This window comes from Argopecten irradians, chromosome 7, assembly GCF_041381155.1.
Source record: "Argopecten irradians isolate NY chromosome 7, Ai_NY, whole genome shotgun sequence".
Classification (NCBI taxonomy): domain Eukaryota; kingdom Metazoa; phylum Mollusca; class Bivalvia; order Pectinida; family Pectinidae; genus Argopecten; species Argopecten irradians.
In genome coordinates, this window is record NC_091140.1 from 23,893,990 (window position 1) to 23,914,407 (window position 20,418).

Genomic DNA, 20,418 nt, shown 5'->3' on the forward strand with positions numbered 1-20,418 from the left:
AGTATCGAGGATAATAAAACATGATAATTTATCACTAATTTTGTCTTGGTCCTTAAAATAATTCTAAGAGTGATTAATTTGGAACTTGTATTCGTCGATCCACGCTAAATTTCAATGCTCACCTTTATCTTAAGATGTAGTGGTAGACTAAAGGTTAAATATTCCAAAGTGCAAGTTCATTTTTGGACATTCATTAGTATAAATTACATTCGTTTCTTGTATAACAGAAACCATAATTTACAGCTTTTAAGAAAATTTCTCTAGTTAAGGATTCATTGGTTGTTTATAATTATTCAGACTTCAATACCACGCGCACCGTATTTCAAATAATCGGAGCCTGAATGTTTCTCTCCGTTGCAAGTTGTGGGTCAAAGTTCTCCGTTCGCTTATCAAATTAATGATGAAATGCGAGCACGATGTAACCTTATTACGGGCACTCGCTGAAAGTGTGATCACCCAGTAACCAAACTGTCCTTGGCCGATTTTCTCTGTGGTTCGGAGTTACCATTGCACGCTAGATAGATCCAACGCAAAGTAAACCAACCAATTTTGAGTAGAAATTGTCATTTTGGTTTGCGTGTCGAAGGTCGCGTCCCTCATTGGCCATACACTAGGTCGTTAGTGCCTTCTACTGTGTGATCCTACACCTAATCATGCTGGCCCTAATTGCCTCGTATCGATTTTTATCTGGATTGTCTTAATGATCTCCTAAACAGCCCTGTGGTGACATTGTTATTCACTTACGCCGAATTCTCTGTCGGAACACATTATGCCCTCTTTAGTTTCCAATTTGACAGGTTTCCTTGTCAGATGAGCTACTGGAAACTCGAGGCTATTTCTGGTATAGATAGCCGCAAAATAGTTAAACGAGAACCGTGGAACCCATGTCCATTCGTTATTTATATGCAATTATTCTTCATTGATACAAAGATATTGCAAAAATCTCCTCACTATATGGCCTTCTTACCTACATTATACTAGTCGTAGAAATCAAAATCACTTGTCAGTTTTTGAAAATATTAAGTAACATCGAGTTAGTACAGCAAGCAAAATGAAGTACCAAGACATTGATATGAATGCATCTCAACGCCACCAAATGCAATGAATTGGTAATGTTGTATTAAGCAGGGACGGAGAAAGCCACGCATACTGAATACATCCGATCGTTAGCTCTCGTGTACCTAGTAATGATTTCTAAGGCATAAAAACAACAAAATGTCTGTGCCAACAACAAAGCTGCATCTCTTTATTGTTCCGAAAGTATGGATTCTTTATTTAGTCATGATAGCTTTTGATCATAGCATTAAAATCATAACAGAGTAAGAGTTCTTAATTTCTGAAAGTAAAACTGTTCTATGACACCATTGAGTCTGTTCCTCAATACAAGACACACACCACCACGGTAGATAAGGTACACAGAGCCAGGGATTTTGTACCTAAATGATCTTCGTGGATGTTTCTTGATTGTTTAGAATGTTTCATGTATTTATGGATGTTAGTGAGGGCGGGTTCCGGGATCACTAAACAACCTTTGACTTCATTTTTGTAGTTTATACTTGCCAATTCGTCACATTACTTTATTTGTGATGATGAAAAAAAAGATAATTAGGTTCTTTCTAAGATGAATACTAGTAGATCATTATTTAATTGAGTTGAATAGTTTTTATTGATTCATAATATTAAATAAAGTCACACCGTTTATGCATTATAAATTGGACAAAATGGACACAACATCGCTATAATAAGGACTTCTTCCTATCCTTAGCGTCATTTCCATCTTCGTAAGATGGCCTGTAACTGATCGTCATTCATTTTAAAGCCACAGTTGATATGCTATTTGTCATTTTATTAACGCTATATTTCGACATCTGCATACGAACGGTCTAAGTTAAGGGTACTTCAGGTCGTATGTCATGGTTTGACCATTTGCACAGGAAATTGGTTTGTGACAATTTCACTGTTTGACATCATCTGATATTAGAACTGTCCATTAATGATGTATTGAAGACGTTGTCAAACATCTAATGAAAAATTATCGCTAAAGAGGACGTCATTCTGTAAGTAGACTAATATGACGGGAAATAATTTGAGCTTGATGAAGTAAGTCATATCACGCCCTACAGTGACCCCAGTTTGTTGGATCGAGTGACGAGACATGCATTAGCACAGGGACTTGGCATGAACCCTAACACAGAGGTTTGGACATATATATGTGTTATAATGATGTAAATCATTTAGAGTATCAAAGCTATTTGAGTTGTGTTTCGTGCCCAGTTCCTGTGGTTCTGATGATGATCATTGAATAGACAAAATTGTAAATACAATGTGACAGGAAATCGACTTTTTCCGGCCTGGACATCATTTGATCAGTTAGCGCAATTAGAACTTATTCATTGTTATATATATCGAATTGTTAATGATGTTCATTCACAACATATACGTCAGTTGCTAAATATCGGCATCGACCACTACTTCGCCACCTCTTGACGCTGCCGTTAGTAAATTAGGCCCGATATTTGACTGGCAAATTGTTTGCATTGATGTTAAATGCGTGTCCAATGGTATTTTCTTCTGTGGTTGAAGTACTGTACATAGCCTCTCCGCACTTACGGATGGAAAGTTGTTGGGTGTCCGTCCATTCTGTTGTTATTGCTCGACAACTATATTGACCAATACTTTAACTTTTAGTAAACCCGGACTTGCTATAAGTATTCTGTTATAAGATATATATGCATTCGATGCTTCTTAAAAGTTCGTAACTTCTTAGTAAGCGATGGCCGTCTTCTATTTTCTGATTTTGTATAGATTTGAATCAGGTTATTTATATTTGGTCGTTTTTAATACCTGTCGTTGAAAACTTCTCAAATTGCTTTTAAGATATAATAGAACAGAAACTATTCTTTTCAAACAATGATCAAGATGTTGATTTGTTCGTTATTTTGTATGTGTCGAGTGAAAAAAAACCCACTGAAAAATCAATAAACCCATGCAAGTCGAAGGACAGACCACCTTCACCATTTGGGTGAAAGGAATGTACGAAATACACGAAATACTTTATATAAGAAAGAGACAATGGCTGTTGTCTCTTTTAAATCAACGAACTACTTAGAATATAGCTGTTCCGTCAATCTGGTTTTTTATGAGTACTAAATATCCCCATGACGAAGACCCATACTAGTTTTATAACATGAAATGAATTTAATAGACGTTGTTCTGTTATCCTTCATATTTATTTTCAAAAGAACATTAGTATATATATGTATATAGTATACTTTCCAAACCTTTCAACTTTCAGAATGAATAAAACTGGCCATAGCAAAATTCACATATTTACACTCCAATCCACCAACAGTGTTATACACTAATTCATTGGTAGCTACGGTCGCCATGTCGTTAAAGTGACAAACTTTAATGCTGGTTTCGTTCTTATAAAACATTAGAAAACGGTAATTGGGTTGAACAGTCAGTTGTACAGTCAGTTGTACTATTTCATTTTATATGTTTTCAGATTTTTGCTTTCAATTTCCTATCGTATATTCCATCTTACCAATTCACACAGGCTGTTTTCTTGTACTCTATTGAGTTAAATGAGGGATATAGACATCATAAATACTACATAGGCCTATATACTGCCTAAAATCCGCAACAGCTTTACGTCCTAGAACAACTTCCATGATAATGATTATCTTCAACAATGATATCAACATGTTTTCGGTCATTTTTCGCCGACCCAGTAAGCTAGAGAACATTCCACTACTTCTTCAGCTTAGAAAATAAGATGATCACATCCTATTGACGAATTTATATCTCACTCACAAATTAGATTATGTACAAAGTCAGTGTCAATAAATACATTTAGACAGAATTATTATCTCACTCTTAACACATAGAAGATACATTTCTGACTTAAATAAGTAAAGAAGAATCACAGCCTCAGTTTATGGTATCCACATTATTCCCTCCTAATAGGTTCTGTCGTATTCTAATGCCTGTCAATGGAATGTATAACACAAGTCCTTGAGCACTGCAAAAGAAATGCACGCACGTTCTAGAATGCAGATTCTAATTATGTGACTTGGCAGCCCTTCTTCTGCGGGCCAACTCTCTGCGAAACCTTATGCCACCCAAACTGTGCAAACTGATGGAGTAACGAGAGAAATCCAACATACAGTGACATATTCCATTTGAAAGCAGCACGGGTGAATAGTTCACTCGACATGGCTTACGTTCGCATAGCTCCTGTGGAGTGAGCGGTCTAGTGGTGGTAGTAGTGGTGGTTGTGGTGGTAGTAGGAGCTGGAGTGGTAGTGGTAGCTTGTGTAGTGGTTGATGTGGTGGTGGTAGACGGTTCAGTGGTGGTAGTAGTTGTTGGTTGATTGGTGGTAGTGGTGGTGGTGGTTGCAGCTTCTGATGTCGTGGTTGGTTGAGGAGTTGCCGTAGTTTCGGTGATCGTAGACGAAGTGTCCGTGTTGCTGTTTGTTTGGCTCATCAAAGCTTGAATCTCCTCAAACGTCAAACCTCCTGCTAGGAGGACCTGGTTAATCTCATGAATCGTCATCACGCGGCACCTTTAATGAGAAAAAAATGAATATAAATTTACTGTCGGTGTTCTTTCCAATAACCACAAAACATGAAAATGATAAGGTAAAAGGGTTATTGCATATACTAGTGAATGATTATTGTTTATGCACCCGCTTAACAAATTTTGCGCTGAATATGTATTTCTATAAATATACCGGCTAGATGGTTGATATGCATGGGTATTTTTTGTTCTTGCGAACAAAGAAGTGCTCTATAGGTTAAGTTAACGTCGTTAACCTTTATCATTTTAAGTTTGCACCAATATCAATCCCTATACGTTGCATCCATACCTGCAAGCTTCATGATCGAAGATGGTGTGTGTTCCGCCACACGGGAGTTCATTGATACAGCGACACTGACAGCGGGTTTCGTCAAAGAAGTGATTCCCTGAAGAACACGGGTGGTCGTTGAGACAGACACATTTACAGTCAAGCTCTGAGTACTCCTGCATCATGTTGCAGTCGCTGGGCTGAACAGTACATCGAGGTTCACACTCCAGGTGTTCCTCAACCAACTCCGTCTCCATTCCCATGAACTCGAAGAAAGGAGATCCTGGACTGGGAAGGCGAGTCTTCGCCGTCTACATATATAAAAGTAAAAATTATATTAAAAAAGCCACAACAACAACATAAATGGCCGAGTAAAAATAAATTTAAAAAATCTGGAAAGTACATTTTGTTTTATAAACAATAGAAATGTCAGTTTTCGTTCTTTGACCCTTGACACTTGAAATAACAATGCACTTAAAGAATTTCAAATGTTTTGATCAGCGTGCCATATGCAACTGACATTCATCAGAAAAAAATAGCACGAAAACATTTCTATATGCATGCATACTGTACTCGATTTAATCAATACTTTTATTCTACCCGACACAAGACAAAGGCATGGCGTAAATAATTTATAACAAAACAAATAAAAACACTGATCCAAGCTGTCACATACATGTATAACTCATATTTATGAAAATGTGGCATTTTAATGCCTTTACTGCTGAATTGCCATTGTTTTTCAGAGTAAGCGTTCAATTACTAGTTGGTATAGTTATTAAGATATTTCCTTCCACAAATCACTATTGAAACATCTAGTGTTCCACTTGGCATCCACTAAACCCCCACACAGTCACTGTCAGTTTATCCATTATCACGTTTTGTCGTATAAACTGTCCCAATTACTGTATTATTGACAGAATAATAGGAACTATTTGCATCAAACAAAAGCGCAATTTGATTTCAAACTCGTATTTTTCTCGTGATCCTGGGTACGTATAGCCCGATATACTCTGGCCCTGACACAAGACTCAGACATCATGACAGATAGATGTCTGGTTTAGCGCCAGAGCGCACTGCTATATCAAAACGTGGAATTAGCAGACACCGTTTGGTATCGGGCCAGGTCATCTCCGATTCGGACTGACTACCGAAAAGCACCACTAACCTTGGTCTTCCATCAAAGGAATATTATCTACCCAAATATTGCAGTCCGTCGAGATTAAAGTTGATTTGCATACTACGAGAAAATGTCGACTACGACGAGGGAAATTTTAAGTTGCGGAAAAGAAACTACTGTGTTGAAACAATAGAACATGCATGCGTGATGAAAAGGATGACTATGAGTAGATAAAATATTCATTTGTTGAAAAGACCAAGGTAGGTGGCGATTCTCGGTGGCAATATTTTGTAAGTAGTCTGAATCGGAGATGACCTGGCACGATACCAGACGGTGTCGGTTATTTCCACGTTTTGATATAGCAGTGCACTCTGGCCCTAAACCAGACGTCTATTAGTCATAATGTCCAAGTCTGGTGTCAGCGCCAGAGTATCTCGGGCTAGGGTACGTATATATCTTCATTTTATTGTAATCACAAAATAAAAACTTTGATAGTGAAAAACTGTCTCGGCTACGTAACATAGTGAAAATTATGATAGTGATAAACTTGTTTGTTTAGTACGGACATATACGAAATATCAGCATTATAAGGAAACATAGGTTAAGAGGGAGGTTGATGGTTGAATACCTTCGATGAGATCAACATTTCTAAATGTTCATCGAAGGAGGATCTTTGTCTCTAAGTACAGTACATGTACATATGGGGTATTCTACCCGAGGGTTACAAAATATAGTAAAACCCCAGCATTTTGTGAATCCGAAGGGAGAATATCCCTATTTTTCATACCCACATGCGAAAGAGTATTTTTCTCTAATACTTCGACGTTTATTACAATTATGATAACCCGCCATTTTGAGAAATAGGTTAGAAGAAAACCACAACTGCAAATCAATTCTGCATAGACGAAAAGGAACCGTATATAGATCCCATTCTCCATTTCACTTCTAAGTACCACTTTACAAAAGCGGACAGAGTTAATATCATTACAAAGGTTCTCGCGACATATGGACCCGAAGTATGTACTTATATAGATAATCTTTCGCATGACCATTTTTTGAGAATTTTACTTGGAATGGATTGTGAAGCATTCAAGAATAAGCTACAATCACAGGAACTTTTCTTAAATGACGGAATAGAAATTTTGATGATTACATCCAGTGGTTTCACAAGAATGTAAAGTTTCTCTAGAATGTACTTTAATTAGAATTTACAAGTGTCAAACTACCCGATGAAAAACCTAACGTGTAATGTAAGATATAAACATAGGGGATTTTTTGTGTAAATCTAATTGATGAGGAATAAAAGAAATGATTGATTGATTGATTCATTCATTCATTCGTTGAATACTTGTGTTTACGCAGTGACGTTACAAAGTTTTATTGCATTGGTAGCTATGTCATACAGCCCAAGTTCACCCTTATTACCGATGTGTGACCTGTTGATGAGGAAAGCACCTTTCTCGTTTTACCAAATTCATGTTGATTAATACTATTTTTTCTGTGTATAGTCTTCCTTGTTAGGACATCTCACCTGCATTGGTGTGATAGATATCTGTGTAGGTACACAGGTCATCATACTGTTGGTGCAACAGCCTCCACACTTCATGGTCCGGGTACACGGCGGCCAGTACATGACATTGGCGTCAGGACTATCTCCCCCGAAAACCTGGGTAGCAGGGCGAGGAGTGCAGGGATCATACTCAGCCATTACTATCTCCTCTGGAAGAAAAAATATGATACTGCAGGCTAAACACTTCATTTTTTTGCCATACAATCAATGACAAAGCAGGGTGCCAACTGAATCCTTAATATCAAAGAAAGGAAAACATTACAGCGTGAACAAATTCCGCAATTTAGTTTTAAAATAAACAAATCGCACGAAGATAATAAACGTTTATATTTCATTTACTAACTATAGTAAAGAAACGTTACTTTTCTTTTTGGTTTTGTTTGTAATTACACATCAGATGGGATGTTTTTAACCTTGAAAAACATTTAATCGTAAATACATGGCATATTAAAGTAATTTCATGTTCTTAGTGTATGTACATTTTTGTCCCCTGTACAGTAGTGTAGTGTATGTACATTTTTGTCCCCTGTACAGTAGTGTATGTACATTTTTGTCCCCTGTACAGTAGTGTATGTACATTTTTGTCCCCTGTACAGTAGTGTATGTACATTTTTGTCTTCTGTACAGTAGTGTATGTACATTTTTGTCTTCTGTACAGTAGTGTATGTACATTTTTGTCCCCTGTACAGTAGTGTATGTACATATTTGTCCCCTGTACAGTAGTGTATGTACATTTTTGTCCTGTCAGTAGTGTATGTACATTTGTCCTGTACAGTAGTGTATGTACATTTTTGTCTTCTGTACAGTAGTGTATGTACATTTTTGTCCCCTGTACAGTAGTGTATGTACATTTTTGTCTTCTGTACAGTAGTGTATGTACATTTTTGTCTTCTGTACAGTAGTGTATGTACATTTTTGTCCCCTGTACAGTAGTGTATGTACATTTTTGTCCCCTGTACAGTAGTGTATGTACATTTTTGTCCCCTGTACAGTAGTGTATGTACATGTTTGTCCCCTGTACAGTAGTGTATGTACATTTTTGTCCCCTGTACAGTAGTGTATGTACATTTTTGTCCCCTGTACAGTAGTGTATGTACATTTTTGTCCCTGTACAGTAGTGTACATGTTTGTTGTCCCCAGTAGTGTATGTACATTTTGTGTCCTGTACAGTAGTGTATGTACATTTTGTCCCTGTACAGTAGTGTATGTACATTTTTGTCCCCTGTACAGTAGTGTATGTACATTTTTGTCCTCTGTACAGTAGTGTATGTACATTTTTGTCTTCTGTACAGTAGTGTATGTACATTTTTGTCCCCTGTACAGTAGTGTATGTACATTTTTGTCCCCTGTACAGTAGTGTATGTACATTTTTGTCCCCTGTACAGTAGTGTATGTACATTTTTGTCCCCTGTACAGTAGTGTATGTACATTTTTGTCCCCTGTACAGTAGTGTATGTACATGTTTGTCCCCTGTACAGTAGTGTATATACATTTTTGTCCCCTGTACAGTAGTGTATGTACATTTTTGTCACCTGTACAGTAGTGTATGTACATTTTTGTCACCTGTACAGTAGTGTATGTACATTTTTGATGACATTTTCTTTGTGAATAAACGTTGTTTTCGTTGTTGAAATGAAACCATGAATATAAAACAATTAAAGAAATAAACCACAAATATTTCTACCTACGAAATAATTTCAATCCCACGAAAAAAGTACCCACTGATATTTCACGTTCAAGTTATTGTATGTTGAATAATACAGTATATATAATACGTCGAACTACCTACCTCCACCGACTAACATCTTATCTCCAGTCTCTCCTCCTGATTCACCCTCTGTCAAAAAACACAGTATATTATTGTATAAAATAGTATAAAATACAAAAGCATCACTTCATAATACATAAGAACAAAATATAGAATAAGTTAACTATGGATGGCAAAATTGAACTACCGTAAAATGTCGTTAGAAATGAAATTAGTTCGTGAAAATCGCTCGGTAACAGTAATTAAAATTTGTCAATATTTCTTACACATCACGGACAAAGATATTCTTTTTCTAAAGTTTTGTATGATTTCGTGAGTGTGTTTTTGTGTTGATATCACTTACGTAGATGGGTAATGTTGATTCGTGATCCGTTCAGTCTGACATATTTGTTGAAAAATTCTTCAGTCGATTTTATAGTAAAGGCTGTTTTCATGAATTCTTCTGGAGACTGAAATAGCATAATGTATCAGCATTTTGAATTGTGGTACATGTACAGGTGAAAATATGTTTTATAATCACTCAGGAATTTAAAGACGGGCACTTTTGTTATGTTTTTTTTTTTTTTTAGATATTAAGTCGACCTAAAACCGCAAACTATATCTTTAATTTACTATAAAATATTGCCATTTTATCTTTTAAAATAACCATTTTTTGATTTGTAAATAAAGTCTTGCTAATGATGTCCGAAAGAGGTGATTAAAGTTGCTAGTTGAATTGGTAAGCAATACCGGTACTCCTGTCCCGAGTACAGCCGGATGTATGCATGTCGTTTGTAGAACCTAGGGTTTTTCCTGTGGATTTCCGACTTTTCTAACTTATATACATATATATGACAAGGCATTACTAGAAGTATAGATAAGGCGTATGCTGAGAACATGCACTTCCGCATCTAGAACAACAAAAAGACGCAAATTACTCCCACGACAAACTAACCGAGAAAAACTACAAAACAAGATAAAAAGATAATCACATTTAAAGCAAAACAAAATCTAAACGTAAGTGATGTTTGTAATGTCCGGGAAAATGTTGGAAAAACTGAAATGACAAAAACAGAAACACAGCTTAATTAATGACATCTTAAACATAATAGAAATCTTAAGATATGACATATCAGGGTGGTTACTTTAAAAAAAGCATACAATTTCTTATATTGTACAATTTCAAGTACAGGTCAAGTGTCGGGTGACCTGTCACGGTTGTCTTTTGCCCAGCATTATGTGTGGAAACAATTTACATTTTCAGCATCTACTTGACAATAACAATTTACCCTTACACGTTTTATTTGGCATGTAGCTTACATGGATAAAGGGCTGCCAAAATGATCATAAACAAAATCGGTTAGAGGGATGGATCAATCACATTCCATGCTTATTGAAGAATGTTTCAAGCTGAAGTTCATCAAAGTATGGTACTGTATAAGGAAAATGTTGGAAACAATAAAGGGGGAGAGGAAATAATCATTCTTGTGATCAATATCATAATATAAACACAGACAAGAGAAAAGATGTTTGTAAATATCAAAAGAGACTCCATTACAGTAGGAGATTCCAACAACACGCGCCAGTTAGTGTATCTACGATGATGCACGGGATTAACATTGCGGAAATCATTTTGTAATGCAGTTAGAAAACGGTAATTAAAAATATAATTTTACAACATAATACTATGTTTTAATCAAATGATTGTTATATAAGGTTTCAAATCATAACCAATTGGATATCCTACAGTGAGCTCTGCATTAGCGGCCCACTATTTTAATGACTTTCTGTTATACATGTAATATTATATTGCATTATTTTTCCTCCTGGCGTTATTTGCAATATTAGTTACAAGAATGAAACGACTTCCTGTAATTTCCTTTTCAAAGTTTATACCAACTTATAAATGGGGTTATACATTTGATTATATTACTTATAAAATCAGTTATATCTTGTAAGAAGAGCCACTTCCCATCATGTGACCACTGTTTTGTTGAAGATTTAATTACAATTTCACTGATGTTTTGTCTTTTGTAATAGATGCTTAATGGATTCTTTTTCAATTTAAAGATTACGCACTTTAAGTTTGCGTCAAGAGACCATTAGCAAAACTAGCACTGTCCGCATTGCTGTGGAATGCCTTCAAAGTGTATAGTTCAACATCAGGTCTTCAGGCTGTCAAACTTTCCCCGAACAATACCCTAAGCCCAACACGCTACCTTGTAAATATAGTCGAGTCCATAGAGAATCGAGGTGAGGTGTTCTGATTGCAGCTGACATTCCATCGGATATCGCAATCATGGCGTTTCACGTAATGGCCGTTGGGAATTCGGCTTCCTCAATATCCGATACAGACTTCGTATTTACTTTCGATCAAATTTAGTGTCAGTGGTTTCCAAACAATTCATATTGACTGTAGGTATTTGTATTGACGAGTCTCGAGAGACAGGAATTGATGCCAGAATACCGCTGGATCGATATCACGTACGCAATTTGACATGATAAAATTTTGGGAGCCTTCAAATATGACATATCAGCCATATTCCTCAAGATAACAGAACAATGCCGTGAAGTAAAATTTTGCTTTATCTAACGCTTTTAAGGAAAAAACATCAGTCCTGTTTGAATAGAGAGAATCTCTTGATACCGTAAACCAGTAGATTTTTTGCCTTACAGTAAAATGATATATAATACGGGAGAATTTCATCGAATCTAATATACAACGTACGGAGAGAGTTCATTGCATTCATAGTGTTTAAAAAACATGATTCGACTCAATATTAAGACAACTTCTAAATGAAAAACTGATAATAAGTTAAATGTACAAAAATATAATCAATTTGTTTGAATGACATTACTTATAGCTATCATTGATAATACCATCATATAAGTGATATGTTCTTTTTCGCCAATCTATCTTCGATCACATAGATTCCAAATCATTATTCCAACAATTTAACTCCAATTAATGAGGATTTTCAGCAGATAGATGTCTTACATTAGTACCGATATTACATTTTGAATCTTTGTTTTATAAAATTTCTGATAAAATAAATGAGACTGTCTTTGAAGATGACATTATTCATAAAAAATGACATCATTTCCGAAATCACATGAATTGACAGAATATTATTATGTGTGCATGAACAGCTTGTGTAAAACTACAACTATGGATCAAAGAAGTGATATCAGCGGTATGTTCCAGGGAACACGGGGGGGGGGGGGGGGGGGGGGGGGTCCTTACAAATGGTAGTTTTGATCATCATGACCAAACCTCACTAGAATCCTCCGCTTTTGGCCTCCGCTCGCTGAAGGTTTATTGTGTTCAACTTTATAATAATATTATTGTCTTCTTGTACTTTCTATTGTTAAATTTATATCATATGACCGTGTAAGGTATCTATGTGTGTCTTGATAATGTAACAGATTGTCATGATCATTAGATACTACACTTTGTCTACACGGTTAGGATCATTCTCTTGTCCCATAAATCTACAACTAAATATATAAAGAATTGAAATTGGTTTGATTACATGTACTATGTTTAACTGATCTAACTACCGATTTCAAGGAATTTTTTTAGTTTGTTTGTTCATTTGTTTTTATTTTTTTTAACTGTTGTTGTTATGAAACATCCTGTACTTTATGAGATGTCTTGTCTTGCTAAAACTTTGGTTTGACGTAGCTCTGGAAGTTGTAACAAAGTGAAGGCATGGTTTGATTATTCGCTATAGTTATTTCCGTCAATCAAAACAGTTTTATATGATAGAGTTGGATGGGTGGCTGAGGTATACTGATTACAGTAGGTAGTCCTTTGTATGAGGATGGCTGCACAACCAGGACTCAGTGTAATGAGCATTCCTTACTTTAAGGAATTATTTTACTATAAATTATCCATTGGAAAGCATTACACAAATCAAGGAAAATTTCTAACATAAGGAATTTAAAATTTGTAATGTTTTCTATGGAGAATTTGAGGTGAAGCAATTCCTTAATTATCAACAGTTATCAACACCAAACACACCCGACTCGGCTAGAAGAGTGATGTATATCTCGTTTAAATGAAATAAAGACATGTTGTTAGAAAAGATCATATACGTTTAAGCTAGTCACACTTTTAAGCACTATAAACGTTAATCCGCTAAACCTACCTATATTATTAGTTTTTTTTAGTTTTGTTTTCCTTACAGGGGCGTAGGAAGCAGGGGGGGGCAAACATGTCTTTTTGCACCCCCCGCCCCATTTCGCCGAGTGAAATGTTCTAAAAATGCACATTTTAAAGAAAAAAGGGTCCTCCTGCACATATTTTGTACTTCATTTAAGAAAATTTTCCGCTGCGCGGCGCGTTTCCTAAAACGTTCAGGCACGTAATATTCAAACCTTTAATAATGAAAATTCAATACACACAAACTAGACTAAAAATGTCCATCAAGTATTATACTATTTCAAAAAATGTCTCTTAAAAGATTAACTTGTGTATATGTCTTAGGAAGACAATTCATTCATTATTATTTTGAGTTACACAACAATGTACCGATGGTTTGAATTCGGTATGTTCAGATCGAGCAGGGTTGCATAATGGTATGACGACATTCACAATTATCATTTTTCTGAATGCAGGTAATTTTAATTGAAAAATTAATGTGTTAAGAACACTTTAAAATCATTAAAATACATTGTATATCAGCCATTCAAAATCGTAATATTATTTTTTACCAGGGAGACTCCCGGACCCCCCAAACAACAAAATCTCGCGCCCTCGGCGCTCTCAAGTTCATCAAAATACATCGTAAAACTCATCTCAGCCATTCTAAATCGAATTATTTTTTTCAAGGTGTGTGGGGGGGGGGGGGGACCCCGGGGGGGGGACCCCGGACCCACAAAAATACAAAAATTCGGCGCTCGCAAAATTCATCCAAAAGCATCGTAAAACTCATCTCAGCCATTCTAAATCGTATTTTTTCCAGGGGAATACCTCTGGACCGCAAACATCCAAAATCTCAAGACTTCGGCGCTCGCAAACTAATTTGCGTAATCATTAACTTTCTGTTAGCGACGTCACTATCTATAGATGTTTACAAGGATTATATGTAATGATATACGAAATAAAGTATACAAAGTATCTCCTGCGCGTGCGGGGAGCGCGGAGGGGGGGGGAGGTTACGAAATATTGAGGAACTTTGCCCCCCCCCCCCCCGCCCTATTTCGTTTCATCTTCCTACACCACTGCCTTACATATATTAGGCAAACAAATAATGATAAGAGACTAATAATAATAACATAGGAAGGTAGGACAATATAAACGTGAAAGAGCTAAATCTGTTGAGTAACTTTTTTGTTCAATGCAAATACGTTGAGAAAATCAATATGTATGCCACTTACATTCGTTGATATTTAAGATATGCAGATGAGTTAAAAAATAAAGCAATAAAAGCATTTGAATTTGGGAAACAATGACCCAGATAAACATTGGCCTCCTCTAATTTGCAAGCCATCATGTGATAAAGAACGTTGCCAAGGTTAAAAGGCTCGTGTTACAAAATTCCGTGTTATGTAACGCTCTAATTATACATGCATATTGCTTTTGCTAAACGGAAGAAATCGTCTGAAGACATTTCCTTATTTGCATAACCCAGATGAGGATACATTAACAACTAAAACTAGAGCTGTCCTCCAGAAGGCCATATTTACGGAGAAGTGGGTGCAGAGTTGCGGGAGCGATAGTAATTCAAAAGGGTGGAAATGGTATAACGGCAATCACAGTGGATAGTAACTGTCATGGGGAAAGTTTCAATGACCCTTCCTTACTAGTGATTGAAATTCTGTTTTGGAGATAAACCTTGCATTGTGAAATTTGAAATAAAATGTAAACGAATCAGCTTGTACATAAACACCTGTATAAGTGGTGATCACAGGGAACTCACACGCATTCAAACCCATGCATAGTCCGTTTAAATACAGCTGTCACCCTATAAATCAGTAAATTGACCCCAAACTCTTTGCCAAATCCCTGTGATGTAGAGTGACAAATCAGTATGGTTGTACTGTTTTGATACTATATCTTCATTAATGAGGTATTGCACCTGTAAGTCACCTCCCGGCGTGGATTTGACACCTTTAATTAGATACTCATACCCCGTTATTATGTACTTTATTTCTGTGTACCACGTATAAAAGTACACGTGTAGATATAGGAGGTAAACAAGTTTGTTTAGAACTCTGTGTATTGTATACTATCTTTTTGACGTGTACTTACGCGCTGGTTTTGAGATAACCTATGACGTAAAGTTTCATTCTTATCTCCGGCTGGTCGGCACGTCGAGTTCTAGTGAAACCACTAACTATAACCTCTGGCCACACATGCATTGCCCTCCCTATAAATCTCGTTCTAATCAAGCGCGATTGACACCATTACACAATGTACCGCAGACGGAACAACAAGGCCTACATGTAACGATAAAAATTCGGAGTACTCATGGTCGCGGTGGCCCAGTAGTTAACATCTCAACATAGTACCATATCCCCCTCTTTCAACCTCTGGGGGTGATGAGCTATGAATCCCATATGGGGCAATTACTAGGTATCGGTGGTTTATCTTCGGGTACTCCTACTTTCCTCCACAAATAAACCTAGCACATCTTTAAATGACCATGACTATTAATAGGACAATAAATCAATCCAATCAATTCAAACTAATGTTAAAATTTCCATCGCCAAATATCGTCTTTTTATTGACCTGGTTAGTGACAAAATACGTAGATTCAATGCTGAGCTATCTAAAAACTATTAAAAATGTACTACAGAAGAATAACTTGATCATTTCATTTTTTTCTGTAACGAAAAAAAGAGATATTTTTCCGATGTATACTTCCTTTTTCAAGTTTTGTTTTCTACAAACACACGAAGGTTATGTACTTGTAAACAAGGGAAAAACCAGAAAGTCAATATAGAATCTATTGGAAGGCATTTATTTCTGATACCGCACTCAAAACGCACTGTCGGAAGAAGTCGGTCTACAAAATTTTTCATGTTTACAGAGAAAACTAACTCTTTAGTATTTACAAATTATTCTGACAAAAGTTAGCTTAAAATGATTGGTTTTGTGCAACACCATAAAGGTTTAACAAATGTAATATGTTCCTAAGTTGTTAAACGTTTAAAAAAAATATAGGACACTGACGTCATGGCATCCCGTGCCAAATTAGTACATCGTCATGAGTGGAACGAGTGCTATGTTAAAATAAAGTTTATGTGCCGTTACCGGGCGAAATTTTTGGCATACTATTTTTTCGTCTTTAGTCTATTGAAAACCAAATGTTTTGATGCATTAAGCTGTGAAAATAATTCGAAGCTACAGACAAAAATGTATGAGGCCTTACAAATAATAGTTACAGCACATATTTTTGCTCTCTAAAAATTCTTGTTTGTATGCTTTAGTTATGTTTAGATGGAAACGTCACTTTTACCACTAATAACACTGTATGAACGTTCGAATGTTAAATAAAATTGTAGACCACAGCTTGTTTTTATGGTTTGACCAAAAGTACTAATTTCACTGCGTAAACGTAAATAACATGATTTTTGACATCACTGCCAACATTCTTTTTGAGCTCTTGTTCATACTTATAGAACTAAAAGCAATGATTTGTAAGATTTGTAACTTTTGGTAGCGATTAACATATGAACGCTCTTCTTGATTGGTCAGTAAGAAAATTACGGCACATATAACACATTACAGTTTTCAAAGATAACTATATTTGCAAGAAAAAAATGTCTTCCATAACCTATATATATATATAATAATCAAATGTTCTTTTTAATGTACATGATGTTTGAGGTTTCGCTTATTTAAAATGTGCCCAGTATGCTTAAAGTGGACTATGGGAATACTGTGGGTTGTAGCAGCGTAAATTGCGTAACAGTTAAAAGTGGGGTGCCAGAAATGTTTTCATTGCAAACTTAAATTAATCACAAGGGAAAATTACTATGCCCTGTGTGGCATCCTCGTTATTACGGAGCACGTCCCTGTATTAAAGATTCGGTGGCGCATTAAGTGCCCGCATCCGATAATTGCATGTGAAGCCGCACCGCAATTTCCGCAAAAAAGTACCATCGACCTTTCTGTGTCACATGATTGAGAGTACGGAATGCTCATGTGTGTTAATTACATTTATTATGAAACTACATTGTATATTTCGAAATTGAAATCGGTAGTATCGGTACCGTGGCTTTGTCTCCTATAACAGACTGAAAGAGCCATCTAAGATTGTCCACGTCATTGCAGTTTGAGGATGTATACCCTTGGTTAACCCATGGCCTAGAGGGCGATACCTTCCTGAATTTCTTCCCAATACGACCAAAGACTTAATCATGTTTAATGCATAAGGCCCCAAAATAGTCGTGTTCGAAGGCATTTGTTACCAAAATCGACTTGGTGGTGCATTCTGTGTCCGTAGATTTCTATAGAAGCTAGAAGATGCTGTCTGCATACGATTCGTTCGTGTTGCAAATCTATATTGGAACCGAAATATTCTAAGTTAGTTGAACTGGAAATGCGGGTGTCTTCAATTCACTTGGAATCGATTTCAGCGGTAAAATGTACTACAAAGAAAAACTTGATAAATTTTTTTCTGTATCGAAAAAAAATATATTTTTGTAAACTTCCTTTTTCAGTTTTGTTTTTCTTCTGATTACATTGTATGTACTTGTAAACAAGGGGAGAAAGTCAATATAGAATCTATTGGAAGGCATTATTTCTGAGCACTCAAAACCCACCGTCGGAAGAATTGTCTACAAAAATTTTTCATGTTTAAAGAGGAAAACTAACTCTTTAGTATTTACAAATTATTCTGACAAAAATTAGCTTAAAATGATTGGTTTTGTGCAACACCATAAAGGTTTAACAAATGTAATATGTTCCTAAGTTGTTAAACGTTAAAAAAAATATAGGACACTGACGTCATGGCATCCCGTGCCAAATTAGTACATCGTCATGAGTGGAACTAGTGCTATGTTAAAATGAAGTTTATGTGCCGTAACCGGGCGAATTTTTTGGCATACTATTTTTTCGTCATTAGTCTATTGAAAACCAAATGTTTTGATGCATTAAGCTGTGAAAATCATTCGAAGCTACAGACAAAAATGTATGAGGCCTTATAAATAATAGTTACAACACATATTTTTGCTCTCTAAAAATTCTTGTTTGTATGCTTTAGTTATGTTTAGATGGAAACGTCACTTTTACCACTAATAACAATGTATGAACGTTCGAATGTTAAATAAAATTGTAGACCACAGCTTGTTTTTATGGTTTGACCAAAAGTACTAATTTCACTGCGTAAACGTAAATAACATGATTTTTGACATCACTGCCAACATTCTTTTTGAGCTCTTGTTCATACTTATAGAACTAAAAGCAATGATTTGTAAGATTTGTAACTTTTGGTAGCGATTAACATATGAACGCTCTTCTTGATTGGTCAGTAAGAAAATTACGGCACATATAACACATTACAGTTTTCAAAGATAACTATATTTGCAAGAAAAAAAATGTCTTCCATAACCTATATATATATATATATATATAATAATCAAATGTTCTTTTTAATGTACATGATGTTTGAGGTTTCGCTTATTTAAAATGTGCCCAGTATGCTTAAAGTGGACTATGGGAATACTGTGGGTTGTAGCAGCGTAAATTGCGTAACAGTTAAAAGTGGGGTGCCAGAAATGTGTTCATTGCAAACTTAAATTAATCACAAGGGAAAATTACTATGCCCTGTGTGGCATCCTCGTTATTACGGAGCACGTCCCTGTATTAAAGATTCGGTGGCGCATTAAGTGCCCGCATCCGATAATTGCATGTGAAGCCGCACCGCAATTTCCGCAAAAAAGTACCATCGACCTTTCTGTGTCACATGATTGAGTACGGAATGCTCATGTGTGTTAATTACATTTATTATGAAACTACATTGTATATTTCGAAATTGAAATCGGTAGTATCGGTACCGTGGCTTTGTCTCCTATAACAGACTGAAAGAGCCATCTAAGATTGTCCACGTCATTGCAGTTTGAGGATGTATACCCTTGGTTAACCCATGGCCTAGAGGGCGATATCTTCCTGAATTTCTTCCCAATACGACCAAAGACTTAATCATGTTTAATGCATAAGGCCCCAAAATAGTCGTGTTCGAAGGCATTTGTTACCAAAATCGACTTGGTGGTGCATTCTGTGTCCGTAGATTTCTATAGAAGCTAGAAGATGCTGTCTGCATACGATTCGTTCGTGTTGCAAATCTATATTGGAACCGAAATATTCTAAGTTAGTTGAACTGGAAATGCGGGTGTCTTCAATTCACTTGGAATCGATTTCGCGGTACGTGTACAATAAAAACGATAAAGTATACGTATCAATCTAAAATACATTTTTGTAAAATTTCATTGTTTATCTTCTGATTACATTGTCAACGGGGAACAGTCGACATGAGCACCATTGCTACAAAATATATATGCATGCATGTGATGTAGGGAAAATGTCTAAGTCGGGAAATACTATATAGTTATTTACTAATTATCAATGATGTGTCCGGAAATGTTTGGTATTAACTGATTCATCAATTAATAAATTCGTTTATTGATAATGACAGTTAATTATGAAACATTAGTAAAAGGATTTAATTTCATTAAATATAAGTACGTAAATATAAGTTCATAAGTCATATGCATCCCGCATAACATTTTACCTTTAATATTCTTACCGTTTTTGACACATTGTAATTATCTATGTAAGTCATTTTTTTCACAATAGTAGTATCTAAAACTCTGGTTCCAAACAGGTTGCACAGATTTATTTTCCTGGTACTTAATGTATTTTTCTGCAGAAATCTACATCAGTATCTGACCGTGATAACTTACCAATATTCCATGGCCGTTGGTGATCAGTGTCAATACCAAAATTAAGCACCACATACATTCCATCTTCAACACGTTTCGGTACTTCACAAGAGAAAATATATTTTGCCAAAACCTGGCAGCATCTCCGGATTTTATCACATTGCTAATTAGGTATGCACATGTCAAGGGTCAAATGCTAGTGCGCGACTAACCGAGTTTGCGCAAGACCACTTGAATTA

The 20,418-nt window shown here is 35.9% G+C and overlaps 1 protein-coding gene across 1 annotated transcript; it reads right to left on the minus strand.

The window, feature by feature from the left end:
• Positions 1-1,218: 1,218 nt before the first annotated feature.
• On the minus strand, positions 1,219-20,360 carry LOC138327918 (E3 ubiquitin-protein ligase HUWE1-like). Its single transcript, XM_069274374.1, has 6 exons — positions 20,201-20,360; positions 9,651-9,756; positions 9,329-9,376; positions 7,501-7,688; positions 4,871-5,160; positions 1,219-4,567 (listed from the first exon to the last, which is right to left on the minus strand). The coding sequence occupies exons 1-6, from the start codon at positions 20,261-20,263 to the stop codon at positions 4,063-4,065; spliced, it is 1,200 nt and encodes a 399-aa protein (XP_069130475.1). The 5' UTR covers positions 20,264-20,360; the 3' UTR covers positions 1,219-4,062.
• Between the last annotated feature and the right edge of the window lie 58 nt (positions 20,361-20,418).

Bases quoted from the DNA above. Each gene is read 5' to 3' on its own strand.
- LOC138327918 (XM_069274374.1), bottom strand. From the start codon at position 20,263: ATGGAATGTATGTGGTGCTTAATTTTGGTATTGACACTGATCACCAAC. The intron at 9,757-20,200 runs GTAAGTTATCAC...ATGCTATTTCAG, and splicing joins CCAACGGCCATGGAATATTG to TCTCCAGAAGAATTCATGAA. The intron at 9,377-9,650 runs GTAAGTGATATC...GTTTTTTGACAG, and splicing joins AATCAACATTACCCATCTAC to AGGGTGAATCAGGAGGAGAG.